The 17,845-nt window shown below is 36.2% G+C and overlaps 1 protein-coding gene across 1 annotated transcript in view; it reads left to right on the top strand.

The window, feature by feature from the left end:
* The window catches only part of CDH7 (cadherin 7, type 2), a 68,643-nt gene extending 51,163 nt beyond the window's left edge, over positions 1-17,480 (top strand). The window contains exons 6-11 of the mRNA XM_010583297.1: positions 34-287; positions 4,195-4,331; positions 6,286-6,407; positions 7,866-7,983; positions 10,050-10,301; positions 16,923-17,480. Of these exons, the coding sequence (XP_010581599.1) occupies positions 34-287; positions 4,195-4,331; positions 6,286-6,407; positions 7,866-7,983; positions 10,050-10,301; positions 16,923-17,416 (1,377 nt within the window). The 3' untranslated portion in view covers positions 17,417-17,480. The remainder of the gene's footprint in view (positions 1-33; positions 288-4,194; positions 4,332-6,285; positions 6,408-7,865; positions 7,984-10,049; positions 10,302-16,922) is intronic.
* The last annotated feature ends 365 nt before the right edge of the window (positions 17,481-17,845 follow it).

The raw sequence follows: 17,845 nt of genomic DNA, 5'->3' as shown, positions 1-17,845 counted from the left end.
TAATAAAATTTCCAAATAACTTTACCTGTGTAGGAGCTGGATTTTGAAGCTAAGACAAGCTATACCCTGAGGATAGAAGCAGCCAATATGCATGTTGACCCTCGCTTTCTGAGTCTGGGGCCCTTCAGTGATATGACAACAGTGAAGATAATCGTAGAAGATGTTGATGAGCCGCCTGTGTTTACTTCACGTTTATACTCCATGGTGGTGTCTGAAGCAGCAAAGGTCGGCACTATCATTGGAACTGTAGCGGCCCATGATCCAGATGCCTCAAATAGTCCTGTCAGGTAATTATAAGATGTCTTAATTGTTTATTTCTTTAGCCTTTGTATTGAGGTTGTTCATTTTGTTGAGAGAGGGTCTTCGGTTACACTGAAAGCAATTAGTTAGCCTGTTTCCCTTGCAGAGGGAGATTGAGATATTTCAAGAGTTTGCACATTTTGACTTTTATACTCCTGAACTACAGAACCTTTGAAAAGATAATATAATTAAATCTCTGTAAAACAAAGAAAAGAAGAGAAGATATAATTTCAGGATTCCAAAGGAAAAAACCTCAACATATTACTTATATTTATTTCTCTCTAAGTTTAGGAAGAGTTTATTATTATCTGTAACAAGTTATGTTCTCTTAAATCAACCAGGATCGATCTATCTATCTATATATAAAATATACATATCTGTGTGTGTCTGTGTGTGTGTGCATAATGATTCATATTCTGCATGCACTATGCACTAAAACGTAATAGCACATAGACTCTTGTATGGTAAACCAGAGCTGAGGTCCCACAGAAAAAAAATTAGAAAAAACTATACATGAGAAAAATGGATAGGACAAGACATCCTGTCCTAGTCAGGATGGTTAAAATTAATAATATCTTGGCTTCTGTAAATTCTGCTGCAGCCAAATATCTTCTATTCAAATGGGAAGAGGTATGAACACTAGAGATGCCTGAACACTGTCAAGGGCCTCTTCCTTTGTCTTCAGTGTGTGAAGATCCTGCAAGTCTTCCACAATTTAATGTCCAGGATCATAAAGAAACCATAAGAAAACACAAAGTATCGATCTTTTGTTTGTCAGTATCTAAGGTCAAAGCTCAAGGACAAAGACTTACCACCTAAGTTAAACCAGTAATGAGTTACTTGTTACTTTTCTTATGCAGAGTAGTAATATTAATTGTCAAAGGAACATGCAAAGGATCTAGAGGGTAACACTTCTAACTCAGGAATTTTGTGAGCTTAAATATCTGCAGGAGGATGAACACAGAGACAATTAAAAGTTAGTACTAAGTTTCATTTGTTATTATTGTTCATTTAGGGCATACATAGAAAAGAACCTCACAGGTACAGAACTTGTTTCGATGTCACCTTTTTTGGTGGTGTTAAATTTTTAGTTTCATGCACTGAAGATGAACTTGGGACTCTAGTGTAGCTCTGTAATTTCTAAAGAAGCAATCTTAAGTTGTAAAAATAAAGCATATGTTTCACTCCTGGAGGTGACGTAAGTGTTCTCTCTCTCTCTCTTTCATTATGTATTTGCAACATATTCAAAATAGCTGATTCCTGTCATGTATAAACAAGTCCTAGATGGATGGTTGGCATGGATTTACTTGTGAAATTTATCTTTGCTGAGCTCTTTCTTTGCTGTGGCAGTGTTTTCTGGCACTGATGTTAGCATCTGGTGTATAATATCTGGTTTAGCAGAATCATGTAGAGTAGGATTAAATCCAGTTCCATAAATGCAGTCCACGCTCAGAATGCTTTTGACTCCTGTGTAAACATAAGGATGAGTTTATTGGCCTTGATCTGGTTAATTTTTACAATTCCAGCATAAAAAATAGTTATATCACTAGCTTAAATAACATCTTGAAGATTTCTTCTGCATCACAGTTGTTTGGAATTTGAGAGGGAGGAAAAAAAAATAGTGAGGGTTTATCTATATGCTTGTGAACTGGCTGTGTATATTGTCAGGGGTACTGACAGATCATATAATTTAAAGCTGTCCTGCATCTGCTTCAGATTCACCTAAAATTGGAATGTGTTAAGGAGGATTAATCCATAATACTCCTCATGATCTATTTAAGAAGTTTAAATTATCAATCTATAAATAAGTATTCCAAATTCCAAACATTGGATTATATTGACATTGATTAAAAATTTGATTTGTTACAATTCAGAAATGTTGAAATTACAAGATCAGACACAATTAAAACCTTGACAATGCTGGGGGGGGAGGGCGAGTGGGAGTAATAAATATTTTGAAAATAAGAGGTTATCTCATATGGACCAGAGAACTATTGATGTTTGAACTAGCTTAAATAAAGGATTTAAAACTCCTGCAGCTCAAAGATTTTCAAGTATTAATGGCTGCAAGGAATTAAAGGATTAAAAGTATTTAAAATATTTTTTTTAGAATTTGAATACGGATACAACACTTGTAAATAAGTTGAGGGAAACTGCTTGTTTCCTATGCATAAAAATGATTTTCCTTCTTGTTTCATAAGAATGTCATCCAATTTATATAACTTGTTTCCTTTCCCTCCCTCCTTCTTCCTTTCTTTCCTTCTTCCTTCCTTCCTTCTTTCCTTCTTTCCTTCCTTCCCTCCCTCCCTCCCTTCCTCCTTTTTATTGCTTCCTTGCTTTCTTTTCCTTTTTCTGTCTTTCTCACCCCTCTTTCTCCTTCTCCTTCTTTCTCTTACTTACCTTTTTTTTAAAGAAAGGTCTTTGGCTCTTCAAATTGCATAACGATAGTGTTAATAATTGGGAAATCTAAGGGCTGGCAGGAGATTAAATCCCAGCTATGGGGCCTGCCAAGAATGACTACATAGCAGAGGTGACAGGCATAGTCTCAGGGGGAAACTTGCCAGCCACAAAACAGCTAAAGAGCATTGCTGACCAAATAAACAACAATGCTGGCATGAAATAAAGTAAAAAATGAACTACAGTTAACAGAAAATGGAAACAAAAACAAAAGAAAAAAGTGAAAGAGGGAGAGCCTTAACCCATGAAAACTGCTGTAACTGTTGTTACAAGTCTTTACTCTGTTCTCTCCCTCACTGTGACATAATATGATAAAACAGTTCTAATTATGTAACAAGTCTCTGCTCTAAGATTTTGCAGCCAAGACGGTTAGATAAAAACACAGTAATACAACAAAGTAGAAGTTGGTCTATTACAACATAGAACAAGCAAGTAGTCTCATAATATCTGGGAGGTCCCATTTTTAACTGTTTTCCATAATTCTTTCCTTCCACATTGTTCAAAGGATTTGGTTAATGTTATATTAATAATCTAATATATCATCAGTGTGACAGTAATTGTAATGATCACACTTGGTCTGATTCAGACATTTTAATTCATCCTGAGTGTAGGGAAGTTCTCTGGAGTACATACTTGATCTAAATGAGAGTACAAGAATCTGACCCAATATTAAATTGAATGTCAAGAATATTCCAGTTGTAAATGTAAATCTGCCTAATCAACTGTCCCTTTCTCTCAAAATGGTCCTAAGCAAAACACCCACAGGCGTTTTGACCTTTTCCCTTATGCTATTTTCTGTTTGCTAAGGAGCTCATTTCCCCTTCCTAAAACAAATTTGGAGGTAAAAGATATGTTAAGCCAAAGAGTTAAGGGCACGAGCCTGTGTTTCCCTAATGACAGTAACGCACCAGGAGCTGACAGGGTTGACATGCAATCCTTTGACCTACTCCGCATCCCCTCTCTCTTATCCCCTACCTCTGCAGCTCTGGGTGACTCAGGAGCTCTTCTGCTGGTGATAGAAAGCTCTGTGCTCAGCCTGCCAGCCGCCCCCGGGAGCAGTGCCTGGATGGCACAGCCATGTAGTAAACTTCCAACGTGCCTTCTCCTTAGCTGGGGTTCAGGAGGATGCTATTCCATGACTAAATGAAAGTTTGCCTACAGCAGAGGGGAGGAAAGAAAAGAGAGGGCAATACTTATAACCACACTTAAAAGGACACTCCAGGAATGAAGCCTGCCACAGTCAGCTCAGGTCACTCTGTAACTATCTCGCCTTTGCATACAGCTTTGCTTCTCTCAACGCCCCAGAGAAACCGGACAAAACAAAACTCAAAATGGGGAAACAGTGGAAATGCTTTCTCTCTAAGAAGAAATCAATGAAATGGTTTTACAAGCTGTAATTGAACTTAAATCAAAAGTTTTCTTTCATCCTTTACCTAGGTACTCAATAGATCGAAACACAGACCTGGAGAGGTATTTCAATATTGATGCCAACAGTGGAGTCATTACAACTGCCAAACCTCTGGACAGGGAAACTAATGCTGTTCATAATATCACAGTTTTGGCTATGGAGAGTCGTAAGTAACAATTTAAAGATTTTATTGGCTGTTCATGTGTAAAACTTCAGGCTTGGTTGTCATCGGCTGCATTGAGAGACATTATGACAGTTTCAAACCTTGGCAGAGAAAAATAACTTCTTACTTACTCAATGTAAAAGAAACCTGTGTGATAAAAAAATAAGAAATGCAACAGATTAAGTATTTGGTCTTTCCTTTGCCTCACACTTTGTGTAGTCTTTTGACTTCTGAAAAACAAGTAGAAAAGAAGGTGAACTATGTTAAGTCAGCAGTCTCAGACCAAGTGTCATTAAAGGAAAAGTGATATGGAGTATAGAGGAGAGCAGTTAGCCCATCTTAGTGATGGCACTCATTTGGAGTTGATTGCTGTTGGTCAACCACAGCATTCTTAAAAGGTATGCAGGAAAGGGGATTGAATGCTTGTGTGGTTTCACTTTCCTGACTCTATGGTAAGACTGTAGAGGATATTTTGTACTTGGTATCTTTTCTGGTGTAAGATGAAAAGTGTTGAAGAATCGAAACCTTCAAGTGCATACAACAAGAATTCTGTTAATGCAAGTTTAAACCTAAACTTGTTCAGCTCTGAATACATTCTGTGAAAAAAATGTATATTTTTGCCTTTATATTTGAAGAATTTATTTCTTCAAACTTCATCCTTATTACTACCTTGTTCGGCTGTGATAATAAAAGAATTACCAGTTCTCTGGCCTGCTATTTTAAAAATCCTCACTTCTTGCTTTCAGTGAGGTTAATTTAATGTTGAACCTGAAAGATAACATTTATAATTTAGTGTCTGTATGGATTTATCTGTATTCTCAGGAGTAGAATTTTGGTCCAGGAGACCAGTATGGAAACCAGAATTTTACTGGGTAGTAACAAAACTGACAAGTAGCCAAGGGGCATACCTGACACAAGCGAGAGTCTAGGAGCACTAGTAATACCTTACAATGCTTTAATTTATGTTCATGGCCTGCTTGGTTTTCAATAAGCTTAGATCAGCAGAGGAAAAAGTTGGTGTCAAAGTTGCTTACTCCTCTGGTATTTGACATGAAGAATAAAAAACCAAACCAAAACACTTTGTGATCTACATTTGGATGCATTGCTTTAAATACTTGTAATATTTACTAAAATATGGTTGCAATACCCTGTAAAAAGATGGATAGATATTTGAACGTTTGTACAGTTTTTCATTCTGCCCTGCTCTATCACTAATATCACCACTTGTGGTAAAAAAATAATACAATCTCTCTTCTCCCTACTCCAAAACAGAAGTCTTATCTAGCAAAATGAGTATGGCACACACTGATGTCCTTTATGCTCAGTCCAAAAATATCTACTGTTTAAGAGTAAATGATGACATTGGACCCTGAACAGATTCATATTTTAGCTAGAGATATGCATCAGTTTAAGAATGTCATTCATATTTAAGGTGTTCAACGTGTTAATGACAGTGTTGAAATACTTTGTGTGTACACTTTAAATACTTTGGGATTTGCTTGGGAATGCAGCTTCCTCTTTTCTTCTGTTATATATAGCTGATGGAATTCTGTTTTTAACTTCTTAATAGCCTGATCAATCTGAATTGCAAAAAAAAATTGTTTAACCCATAATAACCATTCTATTCCCGATAAGAATAGTGCTGTTCTGGGTAGCTATACCTATTGGCAATGGCTTTACATCATTTTGCTCTTATCCCTCCATATGATGTGATTTAGATTTTCAGTTTATCCCTGAGAGTAAAATCTTAGTTTAATTAAAGTGGCTGGAAGACATAAACATTGTTTCCACTAGGTGCAGAAGATGAAGCCAAGAGCTTCCTTCGTCTTTCCAGGAGGGATTGTAATTGATTTGACATGTATATGCAAAAGAAGAATGCAAATGAAAAATGTACTGACCCAAAGAATAACTTTCAAGGAGCTCTTCCTGACTCTTTTGTTGGCTTCTTTTCCTATAGAGAATCCAGCACAGATTGGGAGAGGCTATGTAGCCATCACTATCCTTGACATCAATGACAATGCCCCTGAGTTTGCCATGGAGTATGAGACAACTGTCTGTGAAAATGCTCAGCCTGGTCAGGTATGGCTTGATAGGGTTTTTTATGTTTATTTTTATCAGATAGGCAGCTATTCCTTACGAAAGCCTGCCAGCTTTAAGATAAAATATAATCAGCTTATGGCAGGAAAAATAATGCTTTGATGTGCAGCACAAGCAAGTATCAATCAAACCCTAACATCTTCACCATACCTCTGAAGAGACAGACTCAGGTGTAATTACTTCCTGAAGGTGCTGTTAAAATCTCTGGCTTTCTTACTCATATAACTGACACATTTTGCTAAACTCACCTAATTTTGAATAATATTAAGAATGTGTTTTTTCCTCCTAATTTTGCTGGGAAGTGGGAAGTCCTAACACGGAGGTTGTTCTGAGACTAAAGGCCTAGCATTCCTCAAACGAGTACACGCTTTTATTTCCCTGAGGAAGTATGGGCCATGAGGCCACAATTTCACAAAAGAGATGTATTCCTACCATATTGCCCAGTGTTTTTAACTCCCCAAATGTTTTCAAAGTAGTCCTAGACTCAACTAAAAGTATCTGGTGGTGTTTGTCCTTGGCGTCTCTCATATTTGGACTTTTCCTTTCTACTTTGTAAGACCTCAGAAAATACATATATTTTCTCATTCTCTCTTCTTTCTCCCAGAAAATTAGTAGATGTTTCACTCACATAGATCCCACATACTCCCTGGGAGACTTTGCACTTTTGTGCCTTCTCCCAGAACATTGTCCTTCCTGTGGCAGATGTTGTTTATTGCACATTTCAAAATCACAGCATACTTTAAATCCTTAACAGAAAACACTATGATTATTAGCTTGTGTTCATGAGAAACACAAAATATGCATGCTCTTATTGGAGTACCTGTTTGTTTTCCCTGTGGTCTAGTCAGAATGTTAGCTCTGAGTATTCATTCTTTATGGATTTTAAGCAATGGTGACTTTTTTTTAGAGGCAGATTTTGATAGAATTTTAGAAAATAAAATTGGAAAAATAATAATAATAAAAAAGAAATCCCAGAAAATATTTGTATACATATGACTTAGCTTTTTATTTTTCACTATATTGAAAAAAAAAAGCACATGAATTAAAATGTTCAAAACCATAATTGTCTCCTTGCAAAAGTTTGCATTGATTGCAGCCACTGATAACTACATGAAGGGCCATCAAGAAGATACACTTCTTCCCCTGCTACGCAGTTTATACTCCAAGCTCTGGTGAATGACAGAACCTAACTTTCTCACAGGCCCTGCAGATCGTTGCTTTTGGCCAATAAAGTTGGTACAGGGAAAGTAAAGAGTTGAGTCACATTTCAGTTTTAAGAGTGTCTGTACATGCTTAGGAGATTAGAAACCCAAAATGCAATATGAGCAGGACTTGAGGGAGAGTTCATACTTTGATAGGTAATAGAGGGGTTATACAATGTACATGTATTTATGCTTCTTACCATTCCAAACAATGAAACCCCAATGCATCTTAAAACAGGTGATCCAGAAAATCAGTGCAATTGATAAAGATGACCCACCAAATGGCCATCAGTTCTACTTCAGTTTAACAGCAGAGGCAGCAAATAACCACAATTTTACTCTGCAGGACAATAAAGGTAAGGACATTTTGTTTGGGTAAATATCCACCACTAACACCTTTCATTTTGAGTATATCATGCTGATTATAACATCCATAAACTTCTATTCTGGTAAGGACATAAATTAAACTACAATCAGCCTGCAAAATAATTTTATGTGTAGATTATTTGTCAAGGAAATTAAGCTGGTTTGAATAATTTAAAGCATTGAGCCAGAGTAGCTTCAAATCTTTCTCTTTTTTTTTTTTTTTCCCCCCAGAAGTCACTCCTCTCACATCTTTTCCTTGTATTTATAGGGTTTTATCTAAACTAGATTTTACCTTGGGGCAGTGACTGAAAAATGTCCAGGAATTCATGTTTTATTAATATAACTCAGGTCATAAAAAATAAGTGCACAGTAAATCAAAAAGTGGGGTTTGATTTTTTTAATTTTTTTTTTTAGAAAAACACATCTTTTCAGTAAGTATACCACCTATTGAAGAATGCTTTGGATAATGGAAGCTGCCTACAATATTTACACAGACTTCTTATCACTATTTCCCCAAAGACTTAAGCAAAGACTCCCAGTGACATCACGTTTCTATTAGTTAAAATATCTGAGAACATGCTTCTAATTAGTGTTCTCATTAGTTGCACTGCATAGTATGGCATCTGGGCGTGTATCAGTCAGTTTAGCTATTAGCTGAAGCAAATAGAACCAAATAGACACTATGTTACTCTTGCATTGCTCTTTTATGGCTCAGTACTAAATCAGAGTTACAAAGTCATCCTTATTAATAAGAAAAGCAGACATATGGTGGACTAAAGGGTAGTGTTTGTACAGACAGACTTTGAACAACATTCACTATAACATGTGACCTAATAAAAGTTCTCTCACACACCTATTTATTGCCTTACCCTGAATGTAGTTACTGACATGCTTAATTGTCTTCATATGAGCAGCTTGCAGTTTCAAACTAAAGACTGTAATGGTAATAATGATCAAAATAATAAAAATGCATTAGAATAAGACTCTGTTCAGAAATCTGACATTGTTACAAGTACTGTAGAGTATTTAATGAAAAGACAGGCCCTCTTCCAGAGAACTTATAATTTGGAAAGGGTAATAACAGACTTTTGCAATGCCAGTGAAATCAATGGAGTTGCAAGACACAGCAGCAGTTGCCTCTTTCGATGTTAACTAATTTTATGCATATCTCATATGATGCTATATGAAGAAGTGCTTGCATATTTTGCCAGATAGGTCATAATAGATGACACAGTAAGGTAACATTACAGGACTATTGATATATCTGTCTATAAATAGATAGATAAGTAGGTAGACAGATAGATAGACAGACCGACCGACCGACCTTTTCTATACATTCTAGGAGATGTAACTCCCTACCTCTCAGGAGCTGTCAACCTGTATTGAACACAGTGAGTTTTGCACATATTTTCTGGAACACATGGACTTTTTAATCACCTAACTCAGAGCAGCATCGAACCACACATTTTAGACTGATTATATTAGTCATCTTGACTCTCAGATGAGACTGAAAACAAGTGCTTGTCTTTGTTACATGTGCAATTACCTGTATTTGTGCACCAACTGGATTTTTTTTTGCATTCAAAAAATATTTCATTGGTCTTCAGAACTTGTTCTCCTATTAGTATGTCCATCCCTTCCATTAATATGGTATCTATATCTGTAAATAATTGAAAATAGATCCTTGGAAATCAGACCTGAAACAGGTATGTAGGTATTTTATCTGATCACTGAAGGGTAAATTTTTTCTTTTTTATAATGATCTCATCTTCAACTACCTATCAAGAATGTGGAACTGTGAGCTTAACAAAAATCAAATAAACCTCTGCAATTTTGGAACAGTCTTGCATGGAAAACAGCTTTTTGTTTAGTTGGTCTCATTTCTCAGCTGATCCTATCTCTGCAGCTTCAAAAATATATGACCAGGAAAGATAAACTTGTTGAAATAATATAAATGTGTTTATAAAGTCTTTTAAGCGAATTACTGTATTATTTATAGGCTTGTGTTTTAGAAAGGTCATGTATTTTATATTTATCTTTTTATTCCTTTATCTAGATAACACTGCAACAGTATTAACCAGAAGAAATGGGTTCCGAAGACAGGAACAGTCTGTTTTCTACTTGCCAATATTCATTGTGGACAGTGGATCACCTTCACTTAGTAGCACTAATACCCTCACCATCAGAGTCTGTGATTGTGACGCAGATGGTATTGCTCAGACGTGCAATGCAGAAGCATATATCTTGCCCGCAGGACTTAGCACTGGAGCCCTGATAGCAATATTGGCTTGTGTCTTGACACTGCTAGGTACATCTTCCTGTTACCCTTATTTTCTGTTTAATGTATAGTAGCAAAAGAGATAGATATGTATATGTATATAAGCTTCAACCCACTCCCCCCTGCCTCGATTTCTGTAAACAGGGACACCTAACATTCCCAGCAGAATGGCATTTTGTATCATGAGCTGCACAAAAATCTTTAGGTTGGGATTTTCAGGTTCAGATAATTTGTTTCTATGTCAAGCTGCCTCCAGACATATATATGAAATAATAGTAAAGGGAAAAAGGTCATTTGCATCAAATGTAATACTTAAGAGATAGCCAATGCAGTTTCTGGAAGTATTGTGTTTAGCATATTCACTGTATAACCAGTACCAGTGTGTGTCCCTTTTTCAGAGATATAACTATCATTAAACATTTATTGATTTGCATAAAAAAAAAAAATGTTCAGGAAATAGAACAGATGTAATTTACTGATGGGAATCATTTACTTGAACCTCTTCCACAGAATGATCTTTTGTTACCTCTGCAACTGGTAGCACAGTTGGATTTTATGCCATGCAGTGAGACTGTAACTAGATAAAAGACAGTGGAAAACAGTGGAACAGTGTCAATATTCTGGTTTAGCATTTCTCATTTCATGCCTAGTTCTTAAACAAAATGACTACATAGTAGTAGTAAAGGCCTAAATTGAGGAGTAAAGATGAAGGATCATCTTTACTGCTGCAGAGTGCAGGTGAGCAAAAGTGCAGTTTTGCTTACTGTCAGAAAGTTCACGTTAATGCGGGTACTGATTCGCCACATAAGGATTTTCTTGAGTGTTGTTATCAATGGAGAGATTTTTCTATTCCCTGGCTGTACATACCAGTCTAAGGGGAAGACGAAGACCATAGCCTCCTCAGGTTGGTACAGTCCCAGTAGTGATTTGTCTGTCACCAAGTAATTCGAATAGGTCAAATCAAGAGACTTTGGTCCACATTTCTGTTCATGGTAGTATTTCAACAATTTATAGACGTCTCTTCTTATTGACTTTGATTCACCTCACTGTAAACCATTAGAAGGAAATGTCCCTTCTGCTGCACATATTTCTGGTGCATATGACCACCTTACCATCGATTTTATTTGCCAAAAAATTGGACTTCCAAATTCAGCTGTCTGAATGTGTCACCACTGTTTATCCAAATACATGTTTGTATGTTCTATCTTCCCTTCCAATCTAAACTCTTCCTTTTGGGTATAGTTCAAAGCTGCAGGTGCAGTTTAGGCTGCGTTTGTATGCTAACCCTGGCTTTGAGTCCTGCACTGGGGTACTGTATCCTGCTGCTGTTTTGTTCCCAGCCAGGTGCTGGTCTTCACAAGGAAGAGGTGCCTAAGCATCACTGCTGCCCAGTGAAATCCCAGTCAAATGCTGTTGCTTGTCTGGTCCCGAGCCTTTCTTCTTCTCCTGTTTGTTCCTAGAAGACATTTTCTGGGATCAGCTGAATGGTAGTACTGCTAGGAATTTTTCTCCTTTTTCCCTTTTTCTTTTCACATCCATTCCCAAGAAAAAAACTGAAGGTCCACTAGCACAGCATAAAAAACAGGCTTCAGCTGTTGGCAAGTGGTTCCAGGGCTGGGACCAAGGGATGCACCTTTTTGTGTAAGAGTTTATCAGTGAAAAGAGGAGACAGGCTACCGGATCAATTTTTTTTTTCTGATCCAAGGTTACACACAGCGTAAATCCAGTCACATTCATCAATGTCATCTCAATGCGAGTGCCAGTTGTAAAGTGGAGGAGGCAGGAGATTTGCATAGATGTCATGGATACATGCATTTTGGCACTAGTATCTCGAATTCTCAACGAGCTTTTATCTTCTTAAAGTTAGTATGATGTACTTTGCTGTTTCTTCTTGCCCCATACATCCCTTTGTCTAATAAATAACTATTTGTCTTGACCAAGACTCAGATTGTCTCAGTGGGATTTCTTAGTGTTATTATTTTGACTTAAGGAAGCAATCAATTTTAGATAAGCACAATGTTTCCACTGATGCTAAGAAGGAAGAATGTTACTAAATCATACTAATTCATTATAATTGGACATAACATGGTGTAGGCTATTTTTTCAAACTAAAATAATTTTTAAAAGTTAAAAACATTTTACCAAAATCTTTTTCCCTCCTCATCTTGACTGATGGAGATTAAATTCTGAATTTTATTCTACAAGAAAGTTCCAGTACTTTGTTAATTACTCAAAAGAGCTTTATAATTATTCACTCTGCAGTGAGGCTGTGTTTTACAGAAAACAAACAAACAAACAAAAAAGTGCTTGCAATTTATTCTATAAAAAGCATATGAAAAGCTAGTTTGCATTTGTTTTAGACCGTACATAATTTTTAGAGAAATAAGTAGGAATTTTTTAACTCCTCTGAAAATTAGATGGTAATTTAATTCAAGGTAATTTGTTTTTCAGTTAGCATCTTCCAGACACAATAATTGCTTTTATAACAAGTGCTTAGCATAAAATGTGTACATAAAATCATACAGAGAAAGAATGTTCACCTGTAGATAACCCAATCATATTTGAGAGGTTAAAGATTTTCTTTGTATTGAAACAATGGAAAGCTAAATTGACGTAATGCTTTTTCATGATTTTTGTCTTTCATACTTCTGAATATAATCTATTAGTACCACCTATTTTCTTAGAAACACTAAAAGAAAGCTCCTATTAGTGTGGTACTAGAGTTTACAAGTTAATAATACGTTGATTAAACTTCAAAATACAGATTTAAATTATTATTTTTTCAGTTGAAAGACGAGGAATTTTTTATTATTATCACAATACCTACAAGAACCTGATTAAATCAGCACACATAATTGTGTGATTCGTAAACAAGAAGAAACAGTCTTAGTCATAAGGATCTTATTCTCTAAACAGGTAAAATGTATACAGAATGTTACTATCTAGTATGTGTGGGTTTGGGTCTTGCCGTTTTAAAAGTGATAAAACTGTTTTAATTTGGGGGTATCCAAATTAAGTCATTTAAAAGGGCCTTTAGTATGCAATGCAGAAGCTGTTTTCTGAAAGTTATAGAGCCTATTAGGGTCACTCACTGTGGGCATTTAAAGGTCACAGTCACTTTGCAAATATCAATCCAAACTGGTTAAACAACAGTTATATATGAAGCTTGTTAGCTGGGAATTAAATGCAGGTTTCCTGAGTCTTGGCCTCTGTAATCCCCAAATCTCATCTGACTGTACTGGCAACTGCAAGGTATAACTAAATAGGTTATTAGCGTGCTGCTTAGATGGCTGAGGATCTCCAGGCTTCAGCTTTATGAATCATGACACACCTAAGGCATAAACTGATGTGCAGATTAGCTTGCAGCCGATGCGGCTTATTGCTATAGTAAATGCCAGGCTTAGGGGCATCGCATATACACGGCGTGGTAACGCTCGGGATTTAGCTCTGTCCCTTACTGTAAAGCTCTGCAGGTAGTCTTCTCCCTCAGGTGCTCTCAGGGTGTTGATGGCTTCCTTACAATTATGTTGCAGTTGGCTCGAGTCTTAAAGGAAAGATTAATACTAAAACAGAGAAATATGCTCTGGTGACCTAAACCTGACTTTTTACCAGATAATACCAAAATGGAAATTTCATGCTAATTCCATAAAGCACACTGCAAAATGGCAAAGCAAATATCCACTCTTGTATTCAAAGGTGTTTGTTTAAAGACTGATTCAGGTGAACTGAAACTACTGATATTATCATTACATCTACGCTGACAGAAGGATAAACCTATTTGTTACCACAGCTAATGTAAATACAAATGACATTTTCTCTTGGCTATTGTACCCATTAAACAAAAATCAACATCTCTAAAAATTCAGGTAAATCAGAACAAAAAGGTTAGTGTAGATCTACCTTTATTAGTTCTGGTTATTTAGTCTTTTGTAAATAGTGACATCTAATACTGATTGGTTTATGTATTTGTTGAATCACATACAAAATCAGTATTGCCATTTCATCTCTTTAGCATGAGTTCGGCATACCAGTATGGAGCCAAACTAGTGGCCTCAATGTGCAATACGTATGTCCCTAAAGCTTTTCCATTGTATTATTTCTTCTCTAAAAAGCATAAAATTAGGTTTTCTAGATGTTCAGCCAGTCACTAATTACTGACTTAATCTTTGCTTTTGTGATAAATGCAGGGTAAAAACCCCACCATGACTTAATGAGAAATGGATAAGCTTTAAAACCATTTGCACCTGATTTAGATATCAGTGAAATTTGTTTGGGGTTTGTATTCATCTCTGCAGTTCCTGCAATGCAGCTGAAGCTTTGTTCATTTAGAGGTTAAACTTTATTGTTCATAGCTGTTAGAAAGGCAGGAAATTAATAATCTCATAAAGCCATCTAAATGCTAAAATATTTAACCTTTAGAAAGACTCCATATTTTTCTTGGCTTCAAGCAAGTGTGAGATGTACAAGGAATACTATATAAATCATTCAACGTATCTTGATTTTTATTGTACCTTTAGGCGAACCTGCCTCCTAAGTTTCATATTTTTCACTTATTAGCAGGTATTTAACTTTCAAAATGAAGTATGTTAAGAGGGCCAGCGGTGTGAAAATGCATTTACACTTAAGTAGAGGCAATGATTAGCTGCATACTTATATGGCAATAAAAAAATGTGGCAGTAAATGTTAAAAATAATAATTAAAAAGTTATGTCAATAGCAATCTTGGCTTAAATGTGTATTTGTACTGTCAGCAAGCTAATCTGTCTTTCACTTTAAAATATCTGTTATAATACGGAAAAACATTAAGAGTGGAGTGCAATTGTCTCTGATAACAATTTTATGTTCTCTGCTGTATAATTTATAGCTCAATTTGTATTATACAAATATCAGAATGTTTTGAAATTTCACAAGAGCCATTGTAAAGGTCAAAATCTTAATTGTCAAACTGCTTATGTAAATATTGTTTAAAGCAAAATGCCCCAAACTAGTGGCTTCTGAATTCAATACATAAAGCATGAATCAGGGAGATGCCAGGGGCAACAAAGTGAGAGTGTGATGCTGATGCTGCAGTAATATAGAATCACAAGGCATCTGTTAGTAGATGGATCATTAGATGTGTGCCTGGTAGCTGCTGAAAAACAGGGGAAAAAAATATTGCCTAATACATTTGTCAAAAAGTTTAGAAAAAAATTGATCTTGTTCCAGTTTTGTTTTTAGACATGCATGGCTCCAAAGGAAAATAAAAAGAATTGCAGAAAATCCGCCTTTAAGTCATCTTATGCTATAACCAATTCCAAATACTACCATAACATCTGTGGACGTATGATACAGTTTTCTGCATGTACAGTCTCTGAATGACTGGTTTATTTTAACCAAGTGATCCCAATATTAAATCATGCCTCACAATGACTAGATTGATATTGATTTTAAGAATTCCTCCATGAAAAGAAGGGCTTTCAAGAATGGCAGTCCTACATCATACGATTTATGGAGGCCACTTTTGAGACTGCCTAGGGAAGCTCAAGCTCAATTTTTTCTATATCAGCTTTTGCTTTTCCAGATGTTTCTACAGCATTTAGTTGGCATATCAAAGTACTGTAAGTAAAGGCTGTAAACCTTAGACGTATGAATGCATATAATCACGTATTCTTAAGATTAAAAAATAAACATAAAATCAGAAGAGATTAATTGAATGTGGAATGACACTTACTTTTCAACATACTGTTATTTTTACAGTCATAGAGATGCCTGCTATTTTCTAGGAGTATCATTAACTCAGCAAATGTTACCCAGATGCTACAATATAGTATTAATAATTTTCTAGGAGGATGATTCACACTCCATCATGTCCCACAGATGGGTGCAATATTCATATTACTGGTTCCATATTTTGTGTATCAGCAATGATGTTTCTCTACCGAAACTGTATTTGAACAAGAGGAGCCTTGAGTTAGTTTCTCCCAGTTATTTTGGCTGTTACTGAAGTTTAGTATTAGCTTTCAAGCTGAAAGAAACTGTAAGAATTAAAATTAAAAAAAAAAAAATATTTCTAGCACTGGCTGATCCAATAAACTCCAGCCCTAGCAGTTCTCATTAGATGTAATTCATAAACCTCAAGTACAGTACTTTGCACTTCATAGGAAACTAAGACAGTCTTACTTTACACATTGCTTAACAATTCGCTGTTGTCCAATCTACAATTTTTAAAAATTTTTTTTTCTTCAGCAGGAATTGGCCATATACTTTAATTCAGTCTCTTCACAAATCATGGCTGTTAAATTCTATTCAGTTACTTTATGAATGTGCTTTTATCGCTTGGGCAATTAAGAGTTCAGGAAAAGGTCTTTTTTTTATTTCATTGCTGTGAGATTGTAATAGTCAGACTGAACCAGTTCTAAAATTTATGTTTAGAGGACAGCATAGATATAGAATTAGAGATGAAGACGTTAATCCAGAATGGTTTTGGAAATAGATTCTTTAATGTCTAAAAAGCTTACAGTTTAAAAGCTGTTTCAGAACCTGCTAGGTTTCAAATCTCATTGCCTGCTATTTCCTTGAGTCTTTGCCATATAAATTAATGAGTACTTCCACCACTAGGAAAAATTTGAGGAAACTTTGGCGTTGCTAAAACACCTGTCTTTCTGTGTTACAGTTCTTGTCTTACTGATTGTCACTATGAGGCGACGGAAAAAAGAGCCCCTCATTTTTGATGAAGAGAGAGATATCAGAGAGAACATTGTCAGGTATGATGACGAGGGTGGTGGAGAAGAAGACACCGAGGCTTTTGATATGGCTGCCTTGAGAAACCTCAACATCATCCGAGACACCAAGACCAGAAGGGATGTGACGCCTGAGATTCAGTTCTTGAGCAGACCAACTTTTAAAAGCATTCCAGATAATGTCATTTTTCGGGAATTTATCTGGGAAAGACTAAAAGAAGCGGACGTGGACCCCTGCGCGCCACCCTATGACTCCCTGCAGACATACGCGTTTGAGGGGAATGGCTCGGTGGCAGAGTCGCTCAGTTCTTTAGATTCGATCAGCTCAAACTCTGATCAGAACTACGATTACCTCAGTGACTGGGGCCCTCGCTTTAAAAGGCTTGCGGATATGTATGGGACTGGACCAGACTGCTTATACTCATAGCCTTGGAACCTTTCTCTGAAAATGCACTGAAGAATACTAAAACAGAAAACTCAACCTTACGGACTGAAGAAAGTTGTAAATATTTCTCCATTTTTAACCTTTTAGGTTTTTTTGCCTTGGTGGTACATATCTTCATTAGACTTGTCCTAGGGACTGCACTGACCACACAGAATATGAGCATTTGGTGGCATTTTTGATAAAATGAAATGCTCAGCCACGTTCAAATAGATAGCAACCCTCAGATACCTGCAGAGGTAACTCACTTTCAAAAGTATGTTACGCACTGTGACCTCAATGAGCCAATGATACCCTGCAGATGCCTTTGCAGTATTGCTATATCTAGAACACATAGTCTCTGGTATGAGATAAGTGTAAGAAGAAACAAATTTACGAATATAACATTCAATACAACATTACAATATATAGTAT

This window comes from Haliaeetus leucocephalus, unplaced genomic scaffold (genome assembly GCF_000737465.1).
Source record: "Haliaeetus leucocephalus isolate CR32 unplaced genomic scaffold, Haliaeetus_leucocephalus-4.0 Scaffold889, whole genome shotgun sequence".
NCBI classification, from domain to species: domain Eukaryota; kingdom Metazoa; phylum Chordata; class Aves; order Accipitriformes; family Accipitridae; genus Haliaeetus; species Haliaeetus leucocephalus.
Note: the sequence above shows the minus strand (reverse complement) of the source record. Positions and strands in the feature narration are given on the sequence as shown.